At 43.4% G+C, this 26,887-nt stretch overlaps 1 protein-coding gene across 4 annotated transcripts in view; it reads left to right on the top strand.

The window, feature by feature from the left end:
- The window catches only part of LOC121567992 (protein turtle homolog B-like), a 65,100-nt gene that overhangs the window by 15,988 nt on the left and 22,225 nt on the right, over positions 1 to 26,887 (top strand). For all 4 annotated transcript variants that reach the window (XR_006659979.1, XM_045219137.1, XM_041878448.2 and 1 more), the window contains exons 3-11: positions 2,449 to 2,595; positions 12,205 to 12,356; positions 19,853 to 19,970; positions 22,765 to 22,909; positions 24,010 to 24,155; positions 25,246 to 25,388; positions 25,658 to 25,798; positions 25,918 to 26,037; positions 26,172 to 26,322. Coding sequence is in view for 3 of the 4 variants with exons in the window: in XM_045219137.1 (XP_045075072.1) it covers positions 2,449 to 2,595; positions 12,205 to 12,356; positions 19,853 to 19,970; positions 22,765 to 22,909; positions 24,010 to 24,155; positions 25,246 to 25,388; positions 25,658 to 25,798; positions 25,918 to 26,037; positions 26,172 to 26,322 (1,263 nt within the window). In the remaining variant the exon portion in view is untranslated. The remainder of the gene's footprint in view (positions 1 to 2,448; positions 2,596 to 12,204; positions 12,357 to 19,852; positions 19,971 to 22,764; positions 22,910 to 24,009; positions 24,156 to 25,245; positions 25,389 to 25,657; positions 25,799 to 25,917; positions 26,038 to 26,171; positions 26,323 to 26,887) is intronic.

Below are 26,887 nucleotides of genomic sequence, written 5' to 3'. Positions count from 1 at the left end.
GTGGCCTAGCCAGTCTCCAGATCTCAACCCCATAGAAAATCTTTGGAGGGAGTTGAAAGTCCGTGTTGCCCAGCGACAGCCCCAAAACATCACTTATTTTCCACCATAATTTGCAAATAAATTCATAAAAAATCCTACAATGTGATTTTCTGGATTTTCTGTCAAAGTTGACGTGTACCTATGATGAAAATTACAGGCCTCTCTCATCTTTTTAAGTGGGAGAACTTGCACAATTGGTGGCTGACTAAATACTTTTTTCCCCACTGTACATCTCAAAGTTTGGAAAAGGATCTTTGTCCCAGGGCACGGCTCTAACAGAGCAGAGATTGTTTCAATCTGTTCATCTGGCTCGACTGTCAGGGCTGTAGCAGAAGCCGTGTGGGTGCAGTGGGTTGGAAGCTGTGAGACAGATTTCAACATGCTTGGTTTACTCAACTTCTCTCATCCTCTGTGACATGACTTCCTACTTTTAGATTTCTGATTTATCACCTGAGCCTTCAAAGAAAAGTCAGTCTTTTTCACTATTGACACTGAGAGCTTTCCTATTCCAATCCCTGTGCTTCATCCGGTAGCTATGGGGAGCTGGGGACAGGGTTGCCAGGTCAAGCTAAAATTTCTAGCCCAATGACCACTCAAAACCCGCCCAAAAGGCCTGAAAACTAGCCCAATTATTTTTTTTCACAGCAAGAGTGGAGTTGCCATATCTATACAATAAACCTTTTTTCCATAATGTTATCAAGCCAATTAAGAAGGAATATCATAGTAACATGTAACGACCGTTAGAAGCAAAATGTGGGTTTCCTCAAAATAATAATTATTGCTAGCTATGACATGATGTAATAAAGGAATTTGAATATGTGACAAGCAAAAAGATAATTTGCTCTGATTAAACTCGCCAGATCATTTTCCATCAATGGATGTTGCTTTAACTCGCTTGACTGCTATGATTAAGCAATAAGGCACAAGGGGGTATGGTATTTGGCCAATATACCACGGCTAAGGGCTGTTCTTAAGCACGACGCAACGCGGAGTGCCTGGATACAGCCGTTAGCCGTGGTATATTGGCCATATACCACAAACCCCCGGGGTGCCTATTATAAATCGGTTACCAACGTAATTAGAACAGTAAAAAGTCATGTTTTGTCATACCGTGGTATATGTTCTGATATACCACGGCTTTCAGCCAATCAGCATTCAGGGCTAGAACCAGGTTTATAATTGTAAATGAATCCCCTTTGCGCATGTACATAACTCTATAGATAAATCCGACAGGAGAGTTTGAGTGATGGAAGTTGGACAGAGGATCTCGAAATCTCTGAGCAAGAAACACTTGGATGAACATAAAAAAACGAATGTTAGGCTATTTTCTGGGAATTGTGCTGTTATTATGTGCCAGATGTTAAGACTGCAAACCTTTATAAATGGCCCATTTGCAAGATTGACTTGTCATTTCAATAGGCATAGGCTACAGACTAAAATCTGGGTTTATGATTCAAATTAAATGTTGCCATAGTTTGCTTTGATAAAGGCAGGTAGCCTACAGCCCCTGATAAGCTTATATCTCATTTCAGATAGTCTACAGTAGCCTAGACAAGATGTAGGCAAGATGTAAACTGAATGATTTAGCAGCTTGCTTAGTTCAAATTAACACACTAATTTATTCAACATAAATAGCGAGGCGATTTCGCAATAATAAGTGCTTGTTTCCCCAATAGCCTGCTGGAATAGGCTACTGAGGATTGGGTCGTCAGAGAGAAAGAGAGAGTATGAGATAAAAAGAGAGAGATGGAGAGGAGAGGAGAAAGAAGAGAGTCAACCTTAGCTGGGAAGCGTCCAGACGAGAGAGAGCGAGAAATATTGCCCTCCAGGTAATGTTATCCATTAATCCTAATACTGGCAGGCTGCTCTCCTCTGGCCAGGTTCTGTTGGTAATTTGTTTATTGTGAGAGGTTGTGAAGTAGTATGGATTGGGAACAGCTCAAATTCAAATCCAATCAAATCCCCCTGACCTTGGTCATTCGCATTAGCATTCTTTATATTGAAACCATCTGTAGTCAAACTGGATAGGTTAGGGGTTATCTAACAGCACAATCTAAGGCCACTGTCTCACCAAATGAACCTGCTCAGAGAACCAGAGAAGATGCTGTTTGCAGAGCGAGCTACGTATGTGTCAGCTGTGTGATGTCTGTGTCAGCGCTATGCCAGTATACTGGTGTGTGTTGGGGGTGTGATACTGTAGTGTAATTAATTAATTGAACAGTCAGTGGAATAATGAAAGAGCTGTGTAAGCTTCATCCATGTTTAGATATGCGCATCACACTGATTGGTGTCCATCTTCATGGTGCTCTTTGTGTACACTGGCGGCCATATTGGTTGTACCTTTGGAATCAACTCAAATTCTATAGTCCTGACTCCTGACCCTACCTGTGTTCTTCTCTCCCACTCCAGGTAGAGCCAGCCTGCATGGGAAGGCGTCTCTTCAGATCGACCCAGTGCGCTCAGAGGACCAGGGCTGGTATGAGTGTAGGGTCCTGATGCTGGAGCAGCAGTACAACACCTTCCACAATGGCAGCTGGGTGCAGCTCACAGTCAATGGTGAGTCACTGGCTGTGTCCCAAATGGCAGCCTATTCCCTATTTAGTGCACAACTTTTGACCAGGGCCCATAGGGCACTATATAGGGAATAGGGTGCCATTTGTTTCACTTTACAGTCACTTTACTGTCAGCACCAACATATTGGAGTGTGGTAAGTGTGGTTTGGGGAATGGGTTTCTACAATGTAATCTTGTCAGATGTGTGTGCTCGAGTGATTCATGACAATGTTCACCTCATAGCTTGCTAACATTCCATGCCGCCACAGATTTCATTGGTCTACCTCAGATAGCTGTACTGTAGCTAACTACATTCTGAATATTTTATTACATTTACATTTTAGTCATTCCTTCTCTCTGACTCGCCAGTCAGATACAGTAGAGGTACAATGACTTGTCTGTCTGAGATTTCAGTGTGCTGATTTGTTTTATCACTTGGCAGATGTTTGGGTTTTTAGTGATTCTATGTGGTACTGTACAATCAATTGTCCCCCCAAATAATTGTTTTCATGATTTATGGCCTTTTCCCTATAGTCACTCTGTCTATGTTTATTCTGAGATGCCAAAGCTCTGATGAGTGGCAATTAGGTATTATTTTAGATAATGCCTTTTCAGGAACATCACACAGACAGACATATTTCAGATTGCCTTGGTGATAAAGGGATGAGAGACTAGTGAGAAAGGGAATTGATTGTGGCCTGTTTGACACAGTTCCGGCAGGGAACGTCTGGGATAGTCTGGGAACAATCAAACTGATGACCAGACAGGAAGAAATTCTGCACGTTTGTACTTCCCAGGAAGGCCCAATTGGGTTAGCGGCTAGCTGCTTCTATCTATGTATTTTGTTCCTGTACATTGTTCAAGACCAGAACCATGTATTTACAGAGTTGGTACAACTTTTAGAAGGTTGAATATTGTTCTAATTCTAGACGTTCAGTTAAATATTCTCCATGTAATGTTAATGGGGTGATAACAAGGCTGTCATAGAATGTTGAAGTATCATGCAGAAACCTCAATGGCCCAGCTCTCTAAATGCATGGCTCTGTTCAAGACCATCTAGAGTCAAGTAACAATGATGCCCATGATCTTCACTATTTTATCTTCTGAAAACCAAATCGGTTTTATATTCGTATTTTCTGATGGGTTCTGATTGTATTCATTTTGTCAGATGTTATAATAGACAATAAAAAATACTTGTCTTGGAGAAATTGACAATAATGAGCTCGACCAAATGCAGTCGTTTCGTTAGAGTCATGTTTTAACATTAAACATTTTAACATTAAACAGTGTTTTTTCCCCTCCAGATAGACACCTCACAAGGACTGAAGATATTATTAGTGTTTATACCGTCAGATTCACACACTCAAAAGGTATTTTTGGTGTGTGAACTTATGCTCACTGTGTGAGGCTCATGCATATTCTCATAATGAACTTCCTAATCTGTAACTGATTGTATATGCATATACAGTATACTTGACATTGGATGAGGTTCAACATCGGTTCACTGTAAACCTAATGGTCACTATGAAACTGATAAACTAGAGATTAAGAAGAGGGAGACTATCAATGAGTCCGTGTGGGCAAACATGCATCTACACACTGTGTATTTGTGTCTGAGAACATTGCATGTGTGTAAGGGTACCTGTGTCAGTATTTCAGCGGTTCAGTGTGCACGTGTGTTTATGCATGTGTGTGTAATGGTGTGTGTGCGTTTGGCTGTGGCTAAATGAGTTCTCTATCTGCTGAGTTACACTCACGGTTGCCCTGCCAGGGAGTGTCACCTGCGCAGCCTCTAGGGGGGCGGGAGGGAGTGTGTGAACATCTGTGTGTGTTTGGTTTGAATGGCTTCCTGTGCAAGCCGGGCAGCCGGGCAGGCACACTGCCTCTCTATGGCCGGCCTCATCAGTGTTCACGCTCAGCTCACTCACTCGCCTATGCTGTCCCCCTCCCCTACTCCCAGACCTTTACACAATCAATGAGTTGTCTGGATAATGTGTTTGATGTGTCATTATCCTGTGTGTTGGAACCAGTTGTTGGTGTCTGAGTTCATATAAAACAAGTCTAAAATATTTGGGTTGTCCATACTTTGTTTACAGCAGTGTAAGGTGCAGGGCATAAGGATAATGCCTTGTTTTCCCAATCGGGGACTGTTGGGGCTGAACCTGAAGCCAAGCTCTCATGTCCACTGAAAGAGCCAGAGCAAAATGGCTGGCAGTGTTTGTGCTTGTTTTGAGACATCTGTGTGTTGAATTAACATTCAGAGGCCTCATCATGGCTGCATGTCCTCTCAAAGGGTTTCTGTTGGGAAGGCAGGTGCTCTCCTGGCCAGGCTTCATCACAGATACTAAAGGCAGCGATTTCCTGGGGCCAGTGGAATCTACATATGATACACTCCCTGCTTTGAGTTCCTGTTTGCTGCCCTCTACTTCCTGCCAAACGGAGAGAGGATGCATGCCCACTCAGTGGCAGGTGTCAGATGGCAAGAACTTGTGCCCGAAAGACAGAGAGGTCACTGTGGTGCCTCTCCTCTCCTCTCCTCTCCTCTCCTCTCCTCTCCTCTCCTCTCCTCTCCTCTCCTCTCCTCTCCTCTCCTCTCCTCTCCTCTCCTCTCCTCTCCTCTCCTCTCTTCTTAGTTTAGTATCATTTTACATTTACATTTTACTCATTTAGCAGACGCTCTTATCCAGAGCATACATTATTTTATTTTTTATTTTTTATTTTTCAACTGAGCTACATCCCTGCTGGCCATTCCCTCCCCTACCCTGGACGACGCTGGGCCAATTGTGCGCCGCCCCATGGGTCTCCCGGTCTCGGCCGGCTACGACAGAGCCTGGATTCGGACCAGGATCTCTAGTGGCACAGCTAGCACTGCGATGCAGTGCCTTAGACCACTGCGCCACTCGGGTATCAGTTAACAGTATGCTAATAAATCAGCAGCTTTTGGATAGAGTGAGAGAATACTACGTAAGTGAGAGAAACCATGTCAACTCACACAGCTGCAGTAACTTCAGAGACAAATAGTTTTAAGGGGATCTCTTGATGCCTTGAGGGAAAATGGTTGTTGGGTTGCGGATGGAAAGTAAAGTACAGTAAACAGTAAAGGGCTAAATATATGCTGCAATTCGATAAAAATGCATCATGATCCTTTCTTGCTGTAAGTAGCAGTCCTCAGGGAAAAGACGCTCTCTCTCCCACTCTGGCTGGCTCTGTGCTGTAAATGTTCATTTTGTCTGAAATCTGCTCATAAAGGGAAATCAAAGAAAAAAGGTGTAAAAAACTGTGCATCCCCCGAGGAGCAGTCTTCCAGGGAGCAGGAGAAAGAGAGATGGCGAGAATGAGGGAGAAAGAGAGGAAGGCAGAGAATCAGAGTGAGGAGGAGAGAAGGAGAAATGTTGGGGAGCAGGTATTGAGCTATAAGGCCATCTGTTCTACAGATGGGAGTGGTGTGAAAACAGAAGCATCTGAATCCAGGAATAAAGGAGACGTGAAAATTAGGAAATTAGGGCGAGATTGTGATGCTCGACATGGCTTTTTGTAGAACATCTCCAAAGTTCACCACTTGGTGACACATATGTACTGATGTGTTGATCCTGATGGGCGGAAAGAACTCCCCTGTCGACCAATCCGCTTGCAGTAAATGCCACCTCCCGTTTGCCAGCTACTTAGTGTAAAGAAATGTTAGGTCATTTAAACCACATTATAGATGTGAATCAAAGATATAGACCTGTTCATAGAAAATAATCTACACCACAATCCACAATATGGTTGGCCATAAAGCACATTTGCATTGTAAATCACTACAAAAACCAGAGGTGGTTACTTACAAATGTGCAGAAAGGAATATACTGTACTGTAGTAACCTTGCAGAATGACAATACCCAAAGCAGTCATTGAGAGAATGCCTAGAACAGCTGTTAAAGAGATTGAACGGGATCTTAAGCACTTTCGTAACATATCATACGATTCAGCAGGACGTAACATATCATATGAAATGGAAAATGGAAATAGATGACGTGCACAATTTTTGGGGACCTGTTTTGGCACGTGAGCGCTATTTTCAAAACTACTGGCTGAAATGTTTTTTTTTAAACTCTGCTGCATCACTTTAAGAAGTTCCTTAATGGTAGTCTCTGGTGGTCTTAATACAGGAGCATTGTGCAGTGAGGGATGCTAATTGGTGTGTTGTTTACTCCACACCAGGTGTGTGTGCAGATAGAAGTGAAGACAAGACTCCCATCGGCTAGCCATGACCCACTTGGGTAGAGAGAGAGTGTGATCCTCTCTTCAGCTAAGTTCAGTTCAAGTTTCATTGTCACATGCACAAGTACAGTGAAATGCTTAACTTGCGAGCTCTACCCAACAGTGCATTAATCAATGTCTAAAATAATATAGCTAATAAAATTAAAAATTAAAAAATATATATAATAAAGAAAACACGAGAAGTAAGAGAGGAAGCTATATAGAGGGTCAGTGCCAATACTGAATGTTCAATGTGCAGGGATACTGGAGTAATTTGAGGTAGATATGTACATGTAGGCGGGGATTAGGAGAAAGTGACTGGTAGCAGGATAAATAATAATAATAGTAAACAGTATGGCAGCAGCATAAGTGGTAGGTGGGGGGGGTGTGTGTGTGGTGGTGAGTGTGTATTTGTAAGTGTTTGGGTGTTAGTGTGAGTGTGTTTGTGTGTGCAAGAGTGTCAGTGTGTGCGTGATAGGCGGATATACAGTGGTGTGAAAAAGTGTTTGCCCCCTTCCTGATTTGTTATTTGTTTGCATGTTTGTCACACTTAAATGTTTCAGATCATCAAACAAATTTAAATATTAGTCAAAGATAACACAAGTAAACAAAAAATGCAGTTTTGAAATGAAGGTTGTTATTATTAAGGGAAAACAAAATCCAAACCTACATGGCCCTGTGTGAAAAAGTGTTTGCCCCCCTGTTATAACACAACTCAACTGTGGTTTATCACACCTGAGTTCAATTCCTCTAGCCACACCCAGGCCTGATTACTGCCACACCTGTTCTCAATCAAGGAATCACTTAAATAGGACCTGCCTGACAAAGTGAAGTAGACCAAAAGATCCTCAAAAGCTAGACATCATGCCGAGATCCAAAGAAATTCAGGAACAAATGAGAAAGAAAGTAATTGAGATCCATCAGTCTGGAAAAGGTTATAAAGCCATTTCTAAAGCTTTGGGACTCCAGCGAACCACAGTGAGAGCCATTATCCACAAATGGCGAAAACATGGAACAGTGATGAACCTTCCCAGGAGTGGCCGGCCGACCAAAATTACCCCAAGAGCGCAGCGACGACTCATCCAAGAGGTCACAAAAGACCCCACAACAACATCCAAAGAGCTGCAGGCCTCACTTGCCTCAGTTAAGGTCAGTGTTCATGACTCCACCATAAGAAAGAGACTGGGCAAAAATAGCCTGCATGGCAGAGTTCCAAGACGAAAACCACTGCTGAGCAAAAATAACATTAAGGCTCGTCTCATTTTTGCCAGAAAACATCTTGATGATCCCCAAGGCCTTTGGGAAAATACTCTGTGGACTGACGAGACAAAAGTTGAACTTTTTGGAAGGTGTGTGTCCCATTACATCTGGCATAAAAGTAACACCGCATTTCAGAAAAATAACATAATACCAACAGTAAAATATGGTGGTGGTAGTGTGATGGTCTGGGCCTGTTTTGCTGCTTCTGGACCTGGAAGACTTGCTGTGATAAATGGAACCATGAATTCTGCTGTCTACCAAAAAATCCTGAAGGAGAATGTCCGGCCATCTGTTCGTGACCTCAAGCTGAAGCGAACTTGGGTTCTGCAGCAGGACAATGATCCAAAACACACCAGCAAGTCCACCTCTGAATGGCTGAAGAAAAACAAAATGAAGACTTTGGAGTGGCCTAGTCAAAGTCCTACCCTGAATCCTATTGAGATGCTGTGGCATGACCTTAAAAGGGCAGTTCATGCTCAAAAACCCTCCAATGTGGCTGAATTACAACAATTCTGCAAAGATGAGTGGGCCAAAATTCCTCCACAGCGCTGTAAAAGACTCATTGCAAGTTATTGCAAACGCTTGATTGCAGTTGTTGCTGCTAAGGGTGGCCCAACCAGTTATTAGGTTGTAGGGGGCAATCACTTTTTCACAGAGGGCCATGTGGGTTTGGATTTTGTTTTCCCTTAATAATAACAACCTTCATTTCAAAACTGCATTTTGTGTTTACTTGTGTTATCTTTGACTAATATTTAAATTTGTTTGATGATCTGAAACATTTAAGTGTGACAAACATGCAAACAAATAACAAATCAGGAAGGGGGCAAACACTTTTCCACACCACTGTACATGTAAACAGGGCTTTTAGCAGGAATATATAAATACTTATGGTAATAACTAGTGGTAATATATATACAGTGCCTTCAGAAAGTATTCATAACCCTTGACTTATTCCACATTTTGTTGTGTTACAGCCTGAATTCAAAATGGATTAAATAGTGTAAAAAATCTCACCAATCTACACACAATACCCAATAATGACAAAGCTTGCAAAATTGCAAACCTATTGAAAGAAATATGTCATTTACATAACTATTCATACCCCTGAGTCAATACTTTGTAGAATCACCTTTGGCAGCGATTTAAAGCTGTAAGTCTTCCTCGGGAAGTCTCTAAGAGCACCTGGATTGTGCAACATTTGCCCATTATTCTTTAAAAAAATTCTTCAAGGTCTGTCAAATTGGTTGCTTATCATTGCTAGACAACCATTTTCAGGTCTTGCCATAGATTTTCAAGTAGATTTAAGTCAAAACTGTAACTCGGCCACTCAGGAACATTCACTGTCTTCTTGGTAAGCAACTCCAGTGTAGATTTGGCCTTGTGTTTTAGGTTATTGTCCTGCTGAAAGGTGAATTAATCTCCCAGTGTCTGGTGGAAAACAGCCTGAATCAGGTTTTCCACTTGGATTTTGCCTGTGCTTAGCTCCATTCCATTTATTTTTTATCCTGAGAAACTCCCCAGTCCTTTACAAACATACCCATAAACATGATGCAGCCACCACTATGCTTGAAAATATGTAGAGTGGTACTCAGTATTGTATTGTATTTGCCGCAAACATAACACTTTGTATTCAGGACAAAAAGTGTATTATTTGCAGTATTACCGTATTTTTTACCGTACTATAAGGCGCACCGGATTATAAGGCGCACCTTCAATGAATGGCCTATTTTAGAACTGTTTTCATAAATAGGGCGCACCGGATTATAAGGCGCATAGAATAGAAGATACTGCAGTCAAACGTTTGACTGGGGTTGCGTTATGCATCCACTAGATGGAGCTGTGCTAAAGGGAATGTCAACAAAACAGTCAGATAAAGTCAAACTTTATTAAGCGTTCTAACAACAATTTTGTGAGTAAGCACAGTGCCGGTGTTTACTGACTACGGTAGCCGTAATGCTGCAAGCGGTGCGGCTTTGTAGTTTACCAGTCGTACTGAAACATTTAATTATTATTAAATTGTTTTCATTGTTTTTTCATACTGAAACATTTTGACTGAGCGCCGTGTACAACCAGTATGGATCAACCAATTAACCAATTGATCCATATATAAGGCGCTCCGGATTATAAGGCGCACTGTCGTTTTTTGAGAAAATTAAAGGCTTTTAAGTGCACCTTATAGTGCGGAAAATACGGTACTTTAATGCCTTGTTGCAAATAGGATGCATGTTTTGGAATATATTTATTCTGTACAGGCTTCCTTCTTTTCACTCTGTCAATTAGGTTAGTATTGTGGAGTAACTACAATATTGTTAATCCATCCTCAGTTTTCTCCTATCACAGCCATTAAACTCTGTAACTGTTTTAATGTCACCATTGGCCTCATGGTGAAATCCCTGAGCGTTTTCTTTCCTCTCTGGCAACTGAATTAGGAAGGAATGCTGTATCTTTGTAGTGACTGGGTGTATTGATACACCCTCCAAAGTGTAATTAATAACTTCACCATGCTCAAAGGGATATTCAATGTCTGCTTTTTAAATGTTTTACCCATCTACCAATAGGTGCCCTTCTTTGCGAGGCATTGGAAAACCTCCCTGGTCTTTGTGGTTGAATCTGTGTTTGAAATTCACTGCTCGACTCAGGGACCTTACAGATAATTGTATATGTAGGGTACAGAGATGAGGCAGTCATTCAAAAATCATGATGAACACTATTATTGCACACCGAGTGAGTCCATGCAACTTATTATTACATTTAAGTAATTTAGCAGACGCTCTTATCCAGAACGACTTACAGTTAGTGAATGCATACATGTAGTTTTTTTTTTTTTTTTTTTCATACTGGCCCCCAGTGGTAAACGAACCCACATCCCTACCTTGGACGACGCTGGACCAATTGTGCGCCACCCATGGGTCTCCCGGTCGCGGCCGGCTGCGACAGAGCCTGGACTCGAACCAGGCTAGCACTGCCTTAGACCACTGCGCCACTCGGGAGTCATTATGGGACTTGTTAAGCAAATGTTTACTCCTGAACTTATTTAGGCTTGCCATAACAAAGGGGTTGAATACTTATTGACTAATTTCAGCTTTTCATTTTTTATTCATTGGCAAAAATGTCGAAAAACATAATTCCACTTTGACATTATGGGGTATTGGGTGTATTGGGTGCAGTGACAAAAAAAATCTCAATTTAATCCATTTTAAATTCAGGCTGTAACACAACAAAATGTGGAAAAAGTCAAGGTGTGTGAATACTTTCTGAAGGCACTGTACATGTAAACAGGAGTACTTGTGACTAGTAGTTGGATAAATAGATAGATACTAATGGTAACGGCAATCAATAATGAATGAACAGCAACGTAGTGGTAGTAATAAATCGAATCAATAATAATTTTAGCAGCAGCGTAGGTGTGAGGGGGAGCAGTAGTTGTTAGCCATTAAACAGTCTTATGGCCAGGGACTAGAAGCTGTTTAGGAGTCTGTTGGTCTGAGCCTTGATGCACCGGTACCGTCTGCCGGACGGGAGCAAGGAGAACAGTCCATGTCTCGGGTGGCTGGAGTCTTTTGCAATTTTGGGGGCCTTCTCAGACACTGCCTGACATGTACGTCCTGGATGGCACAATGCTGCTGCTGTTTAGAACCAGAGTTACCTTGAGATAGAAAATGAAGTTGACTCATGAGACATAGTGTAGCAGCTAGTTAGCTTGAAATAGATGATAAACCCATAAGGATATTAGCGAGGCCCAGGAACAGCTGAGCAGTATGCTGTACTGATTGGTTTTATTAGTGGATGTATTCTGTTAGATGGTTGTGATGTGATACTCTTCAATGGGTTCATAGAGAGTAGATTAGGTCATATTTTCCTATATTGAAGAGGGAACACATTTCTTAAGAGTAAACTTCAGGGATTTATCAATGTGTTTTTGATTTTTTTAGCAGTAATTCCTCATCCCTGTGTAATGCTGGTTAGATATGCATGGGCATAAAGACTTTTGATAGGCTGTTAATTTGAACACTATGCCACATCTCTGAAATTCCCAACTTTTTAAAACCTTCAAGAAATTAAGATATTCTCAGTGGATAGGAAATATGCTAATGCTGTTTTTTCTCTCCCAAAGCCCCTCCCACTTTTACGACCACGCCCCCACAGTATGTGGAGGCCAAGGAGGGGGGCAGCACGCTGCTGACTTGCTCCGCCCAGGGAAACCCCAAACCAATGATCGGCTGGCTGAGGGAGGGGGAGGAGCTTGCAACCAGTGGAAAATACACGGTAAGCCAAACTGGACAACAAATGTACTGTACCTCGGGCTAGAAATACATGCCCTTTAAACCTTGAATCAGCAGTGAAATGGCCTGTGAAAGTGACTCTATTTTAGGTCCAGGTTAATGTTGGATTTGTCAATTTTCTAGGGCTGCCATGACGTTCTTTGATATTTAGGGAAATTAGCCTTGAATGTATATGGATTCCAGATAATTAGGCCCTTTAAGGTATTGGAGTCATTCAGATGTGAAGTTGAAATCGTAGATATTATTCCTGTCTTGCATGCTTAAGACCACCCCCACCCCACGGCTTCTGAGGATGTCACTGCTCCTGATGTTGTTGTTTTTTACTATGGAACAAAAGTACAGTAAGCACTGAACAGTATGGAAATATTCAGAACAACTGAACAGTATGGCTAGGCTATACAATACAAGCTTTCACGGACTCCAAAACAGTCTCTACACAATGTTCTCATGTCTGATGAAGACAATTTGAGTTGTGAATGGATGATCATTTTGTTAAAACTGAATATTCGTCTAAAAACACGCCTTTTCCTCGGTCTGGGTACTTGGGCTGTAGATATACCATACAAGCTTTCACAGACTCCAAAACAATGTGTGGTGCCAGGACAACAACCTCTCCCTCAACGTGATCAAGACAAAGGAGCTGATCGTGGACTACAGGAAAAGGAGGGCCGAGCACGCCCCCATTCACATTGATGGGGCTGTAGTGGAGCAGGTCGAGAGCTTCAAGTTCCTTAGTGTCCACATCACCAACAAACTATCATGGTCCAAACACACCAACACAGTCGTGAAGAGGGCACGACAACCCCTATTCCCCCTCAGGAGACTGAAAAGATTTGGCATGGGTCCTCAGATCCTCAAAAAGTTATACAGCTGCACAATCAAGAGCATCCTGACTGGTTGCATCACCGTCTGGTATGGCAACTGCTTGGCATCCGACCGCAAGGCGCTACAGAGGGTAGTGTGTACGGCCCAGTACATCACTGGGGCCAAGCTTCCTGCCATCCAGGACCTCTATACCAGGCGGTGTCAGAGGAAGGCCCTAAAAATGGTAAAAGACTCCAGCCACCCTAGTCATAGACTGTTCTCTCTGCTACCACACGGCAAGCAGTACCGGAGCGCCAAGTCTAGGTCCAAAAGGCTTCTTAACAGTTTCTACCCCCAAGTCATAAGACTGCTGAACAGTTAATCAAATGGCTACCCGAATTATTTGCATTGACCCCCCCTTATTTATTTATTTTTTGTACGCTGCTGCTACTCACTGTTTATTATCTATGGATAGTCACTTTACACCTACCTACATGTACATATTACCTCAATTACCTCGACTAACCTGTACCCCCGCACATTGACTCGGTACCGGTACCCCCTGTATACAGCCTCGTTATTGTTATTCTATTGTGTAACTTTCTTTCTTTTTTTTAAACTTTAGTTTATTTAGTAAATATTTTCTTAACTCTTATTTTTCTTAAAACTGCATTGTTGGTTAAGGGCTTGTAAGTAAGCATTTCACAGTAAGGTCTACACCTGTTGTATTCGGCGCATGTGACAAATACAATTTGATTTGATTTGATCAGTTTAGGGAAGTCTAATGATGACAATTTACAGTTGTGAATGCTACACTCTTTTTGTGAAAATTTATGATTTGTTTTGATTAAAAACATGCATTTTTCTTCTATCTGGGTACTCAGACTAAGCTGTAGATATACCGTAAAAGCTTTCACAGACGCCAAAACATTCTCTCAATCTACTCTATTTTGGTAGCAATACAGTAGGTTATTGTCTTAACTTAAAATACAGTCTGTTTCATAACTCATGTTAAAGCATGGAAGGCAGTCTATAGGTGTGGTTGTGTGTGCTGGAGGAAATCTTCAGCACACACCACCATTTGCCTGAGTATACAGTGCATTCAAAAAGTATTCAGACCCCTTGACTTTTTCCACATTTTGTTATGTTACAGCCTTATTCTAAAATGGATTAAATAATTTTTTTCGCTCATCAATCTACTCACAATACCCCATAATCACAACGTGAAAACAGGTTTTTTGAAATTTTCAGTAATTTATAAAAAAACAAAACAGAAATACCCTATTTACATAAGTATTGAGACGCTTTGCTATGAGACTCGAAATTGAGCTCAAGTGCATCCTGTTTCCATTGATCATCCTTGTGATGTTTCTACAACTTGATTGGAGTCCACTTGTGGTAAATTCTATTGATTGGACATGATTTGGATAGACACACACCTGTCTATGTAAGGTCCCACAGTTGACAGTGCATGTCAGAGCAAAAACCAAGCCATGAGATCGAAGGAATTGTCCGTAGAGCTCAGAGACAGGATTGTGTCGAGGCACAGATCTGGGGAAGGGTACCAACAAATTTCTGCAGCATTGAAGGTCCCCAAGAATACAGTGGCCTCCATCATTCTTAAATGGAAGAAGTTTTGAGCCACCAAGACTCTTCCTAGAGCTGGCCGCCCGGGCCAAACTGAGCAATCTGGGGAGAAGGGCCTTAGTCAGGGAGGTGACCAAGAATCTGATGGTCACTCTGACAGAGCTCCGGAGTTCCTCTATGGAGATGGAGGAACCTTCCACAAGGACAACCATCTCTGCAGCACTCCACCAATCAGGCCGTTATGGTAGAGTGGCCAGACGGAAGCCTCTCCTCAGTAAAAGGCACATGACAGCCCGCTTGGAGTTTGCCAAAAGGCACCTAAAGGACTCTCAGACCATGAGAAACAAGATTCTCTGGACTGATGTAACCAAGATTGAACACTTGGCCTGAATGCCAAGCGTCACATCTGGAGGAAACCTGGCACCATCCCTACGGTGAAGCATGGTGGTGGCAGCATCATCCTGTGGGGATGTTTTTCAGCGGCAGGGACTGGGAGACTAGTCAGGATTGAAGCAAAGATGAGCGCTCAGGACCTCAGACTGGGGCGAAGGTTCACCTTCCAACAGGGCAACAAACCTAAGCACACAGCCAAGACAATGCAGGAGTGGCTTCGGGACAAGTCTCTGAATGTCCTTGAGTGGCCCAGCCAGAGTTCGTACTTGAACCTGATCGAACATCCCTGGAGAGACCTGAAAATAGCTGTGCAGCAATGCTCCCCATCCAACCTGACAGAGGTTGAGAGGATCTACAGAGAAGAATTGGAGAAACTCCCCAAATACAGGTATGCCAAGCTTGTAACGTCATATGCAAGAAGACTCAAGGCTGTAATCGCTGCCAAGGTGCTTCAACAAAGTACTGAGTAAATAGTCTGAATACTTACAGTACCAGTCAAAAGTTTGGACACAACTACTCATTCAAGGGTTTTCTTTATTTTCACTATTTTCTGCATTGAGGAATAATAGTGAAGACATCAAAACTATGATATAACACAAATGAAATCATGTAGTAAACAAAAAAGTATTAAACAAATCAAAATATATTTTAGATTTTAGATTCTTCAAAGTAGCCACCCTTTGCCTTGATGACAGCTTTGCACACTCTTGGCATTCTCTCAAACAGCTTCACCTGGAATGCTTTTCCAACAGTCTTGAAGGAGTTTTCCTTCACTCTGCGGTCCAACTCATCCCAAACCATCTCAATTGGGTTGAGATCGGGTGATTGTGGAGGCCAGGTCATCTGATGCAGCACTCCATCACTCTCCTTCTTGGTAAAATAGCCCTTACACAGCCTGGAGGTGTGTTTTGGGTCATTGTCCTGTTGAAAATAGTCCCACTAAGCGCAAACCAGATGGGATGGCGTATCGCTGCAGAATGCTGTGGTAGCCATGCTGGTTAAGTGTGCCTTGAATTCTAAATAAATCACAGACAGTGTCACCAGCAAAGCACCCCCACACCATCACACTTCCTCTTCCATGCTTCATGGGGGGGGAACCACACATGCAGAGATCATCCGTTCACCTACTCTGCGTCTCACAAAGACACGGCGGTTGGAACCAAAAATCTCACATTTGGACTCATCAGACCAAAGGATAGATTTCCACCGGTCTAATGTCCATCGCTCGTGTTTCTTGGCCCAAGCAAGTCTCTTCTTCTTATTGGTGTCCTTTAGTAGTGGTTTCTTTGCAGCAATTCGTCCATGAAGGGCTGATTCACGCAGTCTCCTCTGAACAGTTGATGTTGAGATGTGTCTGTTACTTGAACTCTGTGAAGCATTTATTTGGGCTGCAATCTGAGGTGCAGTTAACTCTAATGAACTTATCCTCTGCAGCAGAGGTAACTCTGGGTGTTCCTTTCCTGTGGCGGTCCTCATTAGAGCCAATTTCATCATAGCGCTTGAAATTTTCCAGATTGACTGACCTTCATGACTTAAAGTAATGATGGACTGTCGTTTCTCTTTGCTTATTTGAGCTGTTCTTGCCATAATATGGACTTGGTATTTTACCAAATAGGGCTATCTTCTGTATACCACCCCTACCTTGTCACAACACAACTTTTTGTCTCAAACACATTAAGAAGGAAAGAAATTCCACAAATTAACATTTAAGACGGCACACCTGTTAATTGAAATGCATTCCAGGTGACTACCTCATGAAGCTGGTTGAGAGAATGCCAAGAGTGTGCAAAGGTTCATCAAGGCAAAGGGTGGCTACTTTGAAGAATCTAAAATCTAAAATATATTTTGATTCGTTTAACACTTTTTTGGTTATTACATGATTCCATATGTGTTATTTCATAGTTCTGATGTTTTCACTATTATTATACAATGTAGAAAATAGTAAAAATAAAGAAAAACCCTGGAATGAGTAGACTTTTGACTGGTACTGTATGTAAATGTGATATTTCCGTTTTCTAAAAACCTGTTTTTGCTTCGTTATTATGGGGTATTGTGTGTAGACTGATGAGGGAAAAAACTATTTAATCTATTTTAGAATAAGGCTGTAACTTAACAAAATGTGGAAAAAGTAAAGGGGTCTGAATTCTTTCCGAATGCACTGTATGTGAGACTGCTGTCTGTCTGTCTCTACACTTTTCACTGCACACAGATTGCAGATCGAGAAGCCCTTAATTGGACTGTCTTGCATGTCTGTGATTGGACAGGAGCGTCTGTCAGTCAGGCTGCAGAATGCCTGCAGAGGGCGGGTCCCTGAAGGGAGGAAGAACAGTCCAGGCGTGTCAAGCCTCGGCTGCACCCCCTCTCTCATTTGTCATGTTTTGCGTTAGTGTTCCAGTTCTCTTTAAGGAACTCAGTGAACCATGGACAACCCCCTCTCTCCCCCCTCTCTCAGCCCCCCCTACACTCAGATGTTTCAGATGGAGTAAATCCCTGAGCTTGCTGAAGGCTGCACCTAACATTTGGACTTGATGTGTGATGTACAGGAAGTGACAGCTCTCTTCATTCCCGTGTCATAGTTTCTGTCACTCAGCGAGCGAGCTGGCCCTCTGTTTTATCCCTCTCTCACCCCTCTCTCATCCCTTTGTCATCCCTCTCTTAGCCAGTCACCCTTCTTTCATCCCTCTTTCACCCATTTCTTTCATCCAACTCTTACCCAGCTCTTATCCATCTCTCATCTCTCATCTCTCATCTCTCTCTCTCTCTCTCTCTCTCTCTCTCTCTCTCTCTCTCTCTCTCTCTCTCTCTCTCTCTCTCTCTCTCTCTCTCTCTCTCCTCACTCTCTCACCCCTCACTCTCTCACCCCTCTCTCATTCCTTTCCTCAACCCCTTTCTTATCTCTCTTGCTAACCCCTCTCTTCCCTCTCTCACCCCTCTCACTCACCCCTCTCTTGTTTCTCTCTCTCATCCCTCTCTCATCCTTTTCTTCTACCCTCTCTCACCCCTCTCTCTCACCCTGCTCTCACTCCTCTCTCACCCCTCTCTCATCCCTCTCTCTCACCCCTCTAATGCTCCCACACCACAGCTTCATCAAAGGTCAGAGTGGATGAGCCCAGGGCTTTAACATGTTTGCCTTAGTAAATGATCGGAGGACTTCCTCATGCATTATTAACCCCCTCCTACTGCATCAATATTACATTATTCTTAATATGAATGTTATACTAAACATGAATATCAACGGTGAGCCAAGTGCCTCACATCAAAATGCATGCTTTGATGCAGACAGCATTTAGGCATATTGGTAGTGAGGGTGGAATATGTTTATGATTTGTTTGAACCCTCAAATTGCTTTTGATTTCCATGTGGTTGGTTTGCTGTGAGAGGAAACTGGAAAAACGTTTATATACCCAAACCAAGCCATAGTGTATACATTTGAGGACTCCCATCGTAGTAAAGAGATGGTGGTAATGTTTGCACGCCATGGATAACTGGTGTCCATGAGGACTTGGTAGAGAATGGCAGGAATGTGACAGTGGAGAGAAGAGGAGGAATCATGGTCATCATCTCAGCACCCCCTGCTGTTTGAGATCCCACACATTAATCAATATGTTGTGTCTGAAAGTCATTATCCTCCTCCTCCTCCTCCTCGTCCTTCGTCTCCTCCTCATCGTCCTCCTCCTCCTCCTCCTTCGTCTCCTCATCCTCCCCTCCCCATTCTCCTTCCCTATAGCTATAAAAACGGCCTGCTGACTATTACACTGCTGCAAGTGTAGTGTAGGTTACTGTGTCATAACTGTGGCCCAGCTATGGAGTGGGATTAACAGGGAGTCCTACCTCAGCTGGGCTGACCCAAGGCAGGATGGACCACTGTTTGTGTGTGTCTAGTGGCTGCTAAACTCTCTTGGCTGAAAGGTTTGAAAGGTTTGAGAGGTTTAGCAGATTTCCTCACATTGGCTTGAATGGACAGGGCTACAGCTGTGTGTAACCTGAGTGGACAGAACCCAGCAACCCTACTGCATAAATTACTAGGGTATTTTTATTAGGTTGGGTTAATGTCTTCCCTCCCTGTTTATTGGTTCCTGTCAGTGTCCTCCTCGGCAGAGGGGTGAGGAAATACAGGCGCACAGTGAGACGTTTCCCAGGTTACCGCTTGGAGAGATTAGCTTCACATCACAACCAAAGTTAATTAGAGAATAACCTCATCCCCAGGCTATTGCGCACAGTGCATATAAGCCTGAGATATCAACCACTCAAAGTTCTCCTAAGTGGGAGTGACCATAGAATTCTATGGGTGTGACCTCCTGAGTAAAGTATTTGTCATTTAATTTTAGCGATTCAGACAACTGCAAGGCGTGGCTCTGTGCTTGTGGTTTGCTAGCGTATGGGAGAGAGTTAGGGGGAAGGTGTTTCTCCCGGCTCTCTGTATTGGCTCACGAAGGCCAAGTTTGACACATTGGTCCACCAGACTCTTTGCGTATTTGGGCGGAAGTGTCTGGGAACGAGATTAATTAGAGAATTACATGATAAAGAGTTTAGACTTTAGAGTATTGGTTGTATGCTCTCTATAAAACATACATTCCTACCAAAGACAGAAAACCTCAAGCCTGCCTTGATTTTGGTGTGCCATTTCACTAGGTAATGCTTATAAATACCATGTCTGTATGTTTGCTCTGTCTCTCACAAACATGTCCACCCCAGGTGCTTGAGGGGAGTCTGACGGTGCTGGGGATCACTCGGGACGACAGAGGGGCGTATACGTGTCGAGCCTTCAGCAACCAGGGAGAGGTGCTCCACACCACCCGTCTGCTGGTCCAAGGTAAGAGAGTAATGGTCACACTGTAACGTCACAGATGGATGCAACTTCAAAGGTTGTTATTGTGGTGTGAGGGAGAAATCATGACTTTTCTCTATTGAGGTGCACACTGATTACTGATTATGAGTTTTGAGGAGAAGGTTCCTAGGACAATTGCTGGCTGAATACTGAAAGAACCGTTTATCCTGACTGTCTGAATAATCCCTTATCAGAGAATCTTTAGGCTATTTTTACCTTACACCTGCTATTAAACATCTATTACACACGTACAGCTATGCAGTACAGTGTCTAGATTGTGTTTAAGATGGAGAAATTAAGTCCTGCCGCTATCCACTTAAACAGTCTCTGTTTCCTGCCTTTGTCACAGTATGCAGGGTTAGTGTTTGATTTGATCAGTCTGGTCGTATGGTTTAGTCTGTATCAGTCAATAATCTTAAATCTTCTCCTGACATAGTCTGTGGCTGCTGGTGGTGGTGGTGTGTGTGTGTGTGTATGTGTGTGTGTGTGCATATCACTGTCTGTCTGAGGCATACATCACTGTCTGTCTCCGGTACATTAACCAGACTCTCTCTTTGCTAGACAGACACAGATCTGGTCTCTGCTCTGCTCAGATAGATGGATCTGATACAGGCTTCCTCAACTTCCTGCCTTTGCGCCTCTGTCTACATCAAACACGCACACACACAAACATACTCACGCATGCACACACACACATACACACACATTCTCTCGCTCTCTCTCTTTCTATCAAAACAAGCACTGGATGAGCTAACAGGCTGTATATTACAGACGATGGAGCAGGTTGGTTTTATGGTAGGCTTGTTAGGTTTGATGGTGGTGTAAAGATGTGTCAATTTCAGTCAATGTGCAAGTGTCTGAAAGGAGTATGGGCAAGAAGTACTTGGTTACATCGTGGATTTTGAGGAAGGTTTACTCTACTGACCTCTAAACACACACACACACTGCATGCACATGCCTGATAATACATGAAGGTGAGGGCCGTCTAGAACAGCTGACAGGTGTGGGGAAAGGTTTAAAGTAATTGATCTGACTCTGAAACATCCTCATAAACCTCATACATGTCTTAGATGGTTGGAATAAGGCTTTTACAAATCGAGAGTGAATTGGAATAAATCTGCAGATATCATGAGTTTTGTACACCAGCAAAATTGCAGCCTGTTTTTGTTTTTCACTAAGGAGTATCCATCCATAAGCAGGCTCTGGAAATGTGCCAGTGAAGTTGTCTAAGGCTCCCTGAGCAATTACAAGCAGCTATCGGAGGAGTCGTGATTCTCACTAAAATGATCTGTTTTTATTTGTTCTGTGACTTAACCACTCTTTCAGTAGTCCCTCCTGATGTAAAAAGCCATTCAGTGTGTATTAAGGAAATAATCAGGAGGCTTGTAGCTGGGCCCACTTATAAAAGACAGCTTACGTTTCACTGTCTGTAATATAGTACAGAGAGATAGAGAGCAGAGCAGCAACCTCAGGGCACCGAGGGTTCATGCTGTGGAGGCATCTGCAAGTCTGGCAACCAAGTGTGTGGTTCAAGTTACAATATGCCTGCTTATTGTATCTCATAGGCTACTAGAGAGAAGACTGTGCCAGGGGTCTACTGTACCTATGTAACAATAAACAGATGCTGTCTGAATGGGTCATAAGATAATAATTTCAGTATCCATATCTACACTGAATAAAAATATAAGCGCAACATGTAAAGTTTTTGTCCCATGTTTCATGAGCTGAAATAAAAGATCCCAGAAATGTTCCATACCCACAAAAAGCAAATTTCTCTCAAATTTTGTGCACAAATTTGTTTACATCCCTGTTAGTGAGCATTTCACCTTTGCCAAGATTATCCATCCACCTGACAGATGTGGCATATCAAGAAGCTGATTAAACAGCATGATCATTACACAGGTGCACCTTGTGCTGGGGACAATAAACTATAAAATGTGCAGTTTTGTCACACAACACAAAGCGCCTCCAACGTCATTTTAGAGAGCCACTGGCACGCTGGAGAAGTGTGCTCTTCACGGATGAATCCCGGTATCAACTGTACTGGGCAGATGGCATAGAGCGTGTATGGTGTCGTGTGGGCGAGCGGTTTGCTGATGTCAACGTTGTGCCCCATGGTGGCGGTGGGGTTATGGTATGGGCAGGCATAAACTATGGACAACGAACACAATTGCATTTTATCGATGGCAATTTCAATGCACAGAGATACCGTGACGAGATCCTGAGGCCCATTGTTGTGTGATTCATCCGCCGCTATCACCTCATGTTTCTGCATGATTATGCCCAGCCCCATGTTGCAAGGATCTATACAATTCCTGGAAGCTGAAAATGTCCCAGTTCTTCCATGGTCTGCATACTCACCAGACATGTCACCGATTGAGCATGTTTGGGATGCGCTGGATCAACGTGCACGCCGGCGTGTTCCAGTTTCCACCAATATCCAGTAACTTCGCATAGCCATTGAAGAGGAGAGCGACAACATATCACAGGCCACAATCAACAGCCTGATCAACTCTGCAAAGGAGATGTTTCACGCTGCATGAGGCAAGTTATGGCCACACCAGATACAGACTGATCCACGCCCCTAACCTTTTTACTAAGGTATCTGTGACCAACAGATGCATATCTGTTTTCCCAGTCATGTGAAATCTATAGATTAGGGCCTAATTAATTTATTTCAATTGACTGATTTCCTTATATGAACTGTAACTCAGTAAAATATATTGTTGTTCAGTGTAGGTTTTATTGTACACTAAAAGCCTTTATTTGTTTCCTCTAGGGCCACCATATATTAAGTCACCGCCAGAGAACATCACTGTCAACATATCCCAGAATGCACGCTTCACCTGTCAAGCAGAGGCGTATCCTGGCAACCTGACATACACCTGGTTTTGGGAGGAAGATAACGTCTACTTCACTAAGAAGTAAAGTTATAATCGAGTGTCTGTTTGTGTGTCTGTTTGTCTGTGTGCCTTCCCTTTGGTTTTGAGTCTTTTCCACCCTGTCATCTAAAGGCTTTAGAATCTTGTGTCCTCTCCTGTGATCTTCAAGTCTTTTGTTCTGTGTTTGGCGTATTTGGGTCTTCCAGACCCTGTCCTAATGTTGTGAATATGAATGTGTGTGTCTGCGTGCCTGCAGGACTGTGTGTGTGTGGGACTGTGTGTGTGTGTGTGCTGGTGCCCTGTCCTGCTGTAGTCTGGCAGCAGTAAGAGAGGGCTTAGCAGGGGGCTGTCTGGAGCACGCCAGCCGGGTTAGCGCGCTCTGATGACAATACCACATGCCTCTTATACTGTAGTAATGATCTGAAGCGTAGCCAGGAGCTCTGTCAGACTCGCCCCAAGCACTGCTTTAGTTTAGTGATGGAGACGTTTTAGAAAGAACAAGTGACAGGGAGACCAAGTGTCTGTCTGGGAGAATCAACCTATCAGAGAGTCCTTTAGAAAGAGGCCCATCTCAAATTGTTTTCTAAAGGCCTAGAAAAAGGCTGTGCATAATCAACCCTAGGATAAGACACTACTATCCTAGTTGGGCTGCTTACAATCTTTGGTCTATCGTTGGAGCCAACAGTTTATCATGAAAGGGTATTTTTAGTCTAATCATACAATTTATTTACTCAAATAGATACATAGTTCATAGTTTAGATGAAAATATTCCCTCTGCTATTTATTTTGCATAATGTCCTCTCAAATATTACTCAAATGAACATGGTGTGCAGTGTGTTTGTTCTTTGTTTGAAACACAGCAGGAATAGAATATCTGCCAGTGTACTCTTCATGAGGGTACTTCATTTAAAGTGGCAGTGAGAGAGAAAACACGAGGGCTGCAACATCAGGTGATTGTGGAAATTAGGGGATTTATTTGACATACAATTGCTCCATCTTTTGGAACCTATTCAGCCTGGATGGATTTGACCAAATGCTGCCCTCTCATGGCAGGCTTGTGCAATTGCATTAACCAGCCCCCAGTGTGTGAGTGTGTTTCTATGTTATGGCATATTCGATAACTGTCTGCTTCCTCTCGGCAGTGACCTGAAAAACCGAGTCCGCATCCTCATCGACGGAACCCTCCACATCTTCCGGGTGAAACCAGAGGATGCTGGGAAATACACCTGCAGCCCAAGCAACAGCCTCGGAACTCCACCATCAGCATCAGCACACCTCTCTGTTCAGTGTGAGTGTTACCATGGCGACGGAGGGAGGAGGAGGGGCAGACGAGGCTGGCTGGCTGTACTGGAACAGGATGAGAAACAACAGTATCACAGCCTGCATAGTGGCAGCCAGAACACTGCTGCTGTATTGTCATTGGTGTTTCAGTACCATACATATCGCCCTGCTGAAACCTTTCCACCTTTAGCTGAATTTCAGAGTCAATGGTCGGGACGAGGGAATGATTAGATATTCCTAATACTCATCATCTTGGCAGGGCCACTCTCATCACCATATTCTTAGCATTTTTCCCCATCTATGATTCCAGTCTCTGTAGAGTTGTTTATCTTCCATTGCTAGACACTGACAGAGACAGTCTGCTAGTCTCACCCCATAGCATGCTGCTCAGTCTGTCCTGGTCTCCTCAATGTGCCGGACTGAATTGAAACGGTGACCTTTTAGTTCATCTGCTATGTGGGAGGGAAATGGCACCAGGCCGGACATTTTTTTTAAACATCATTCTAAGCGTGTTTGCTACTATGCTAATTTCCTCTGGAGTCGCTGGTCATTGATTTCTGTGTTCTGAGAGAGAGAGAGAGAGAGAGAGAGAGAGAGAGAGAGAGAGAGAGAGAGAGAGAGAGAGAGAGAGAGAGAGAGAGAGAGAGAGAGAGAGAGAGAGAGAGAGAGAGAGAGAGAGAGAGAGAGAGAGAGAGAGAGAGAGAGAGAGAGAGAGAGAGAGAGAGAGAGAGAGCAGCCGACCATGACTGTTTGTGTGATTGGCTTCAGAGGGTGATCAGAGCCCCTCGCTGAAACGATAAACCAAATTCTGCAGTCTTACAGAACTGTCCTTTTTCCTGTTATGTACTATCCAAGTTGATAGCTAAAGACAATTAGTTAGCAGCTAGCTTGGGCCGCCATTAAGTAACTTATCAAATACTATTTCTTAAATGGTTTCCATACCGACCAACGTATTATAGGAGAAGTACCTGGCAGTTGTAATTGTGATTAAACAGTTTCAGACTTTATGCTCCAGTCTATTTTCACTAAAACCATCTCCTGTCCATCTGCACAAAAACTCATGCTCTGACCTCTGACCTCTAACCTCTGACTCTCAGACCCTGCCCGTGTGCTCAACATGCCCTCCGTCATATATGTCCCACGGAAACTGCCAGGGGTCATCCGCTGCCCGGCGGACGCCAACCCGCCGGTGATATCAGTGAAGTGGGAGAAAGATGGCTACCCTCTCAGAGTGGAGAAGGTCAGTCTCAGTCTGCCGCTGTCTATCTAGACTGATGCTGATTACACCTCATTCACCAGAACAGCTGTTTACAAAGTATCCCAGAGTAGAATTGCTGATCTAGGATCTCTTTTAGGTTTTCCATTTTAGACCATAATGAATGCGATAATATGGACACGGATCCTAGATCAGCACTCCTTCTTTAACGCTCTTTGAATACAGGCCCTGACATGCTGTGGAGAATATTGCATCCCTGTGATGTTAAGTGTACCTCCTCTCTCCTGTCCCAGTACCCCGGATGGAGCCAGGCGCCGGATGGGAGTATTCGGGTGGCGGAGGCCACAGAAGACTCCCTCGGCACCTACACCTGTATGCCTTACAACGCTCTGGGTACTATGGGCCAGTCTGACCCGGCTACTCTGGTGCTAAAGGTACTGGTACTGGAAGAAACCTCTGACCAAATGTGATATGTGTAGTCTTCTTTCTCCCCCTTTTGGTGAGACTTGTTGTGAGACTTGGTCTGTGACATTGTGTGTGTGTTGGCCCACAGGATCCCCCCTACTTTAACGTGAGGCCTGGCGGGGAGTACCGCCAGGAGGCTGGTAGAGAGCTGGTCATCCCCTGTGCTGCCTCGGGAGACCCTGAGATACCAACCATCACCTGGAGGAAGGTATGAAACCACACTACAGCTGGGATTGGTCTGGGAAGAGAAACATGGAAAACTCTTAACTGCTTTTGTAATATGACAACCAGTGAACTGTGTGTGTGTGTGTGTGTGTGTGTGTGTGCATGTGTGTGTTCAAGGTGGGAAAGCCCAGCAAGAGTAAGCACAACATCCTATCCAGCGGCAGCTTACAGTTCCTGTCCCTCAGCAAGGAGGATCATGGGGAATGGGAGTGTGTGGCCACCAATGTGGTCACCAGCATCACTGCCAGCACGCGCCTCCTCGTCATCGGTACCGTCCACTGTGACATCATAACCCTCTGTCCCCATGTACACTACCAGTCAAAAGTTTGGACACACCTTCTCATTCAAGGGTTTTTCTTTATTTTTACTATTTTTTACATTGTAGAATAATAGTGAAGACATCAAAACTATGAAATAACACATATGGAATCATGTAATAACCAAAAAAGTGTTAAACAAATTCCTCAAATAGCCACCGTTTGCCTTGATGACAGCTTTGCACACTCTTGGCATTCTCTCAACCAGCTTCATGAGGTAGTCACCTGGAATGCATTTCAATTAACAGGTGTGCCTTCTTACATTTACATTTACGTCATTTAGCAGACGCTCTTACAAATTCCACAAATTCTTAAATATTAATTTGTGGAATTTCTTTCCTTCTTAATGCGTTTGTGCCAATCAGTTGTTGTGACAAGGTAGGGGGGGGGTATACGGAAGATAGCCCTATTTGGTAAAAGACCAAGTCCATATTATGGCAAGAACAGCTCAAATAATCAAAGAGAAACGACAGTCCATCATTACTTTAAAACATCAAGGTCAGTCAATCCGGACAA

The sequence above is a fragment of the Coregonus clupeaformis genome, chromosome 6, assembly GCF_020615455.1.
Source record: "Coregonus clupeaformis isolate EN_2021a chromosome 6, ASM2061545v1, whole genome shotgun sequence".
In the NCBI taxonomy this organism is placed as follows: domain Eukaryota; kingdom Metazoa; phylum Chordata; class Actinopteri; order Salmoniformes; family Salmonidae; genus Coregonus; species Coregonus clupeaformis.
This window is presented reverse-complemented; position numbering and strand designations above follow the sequence as displayed.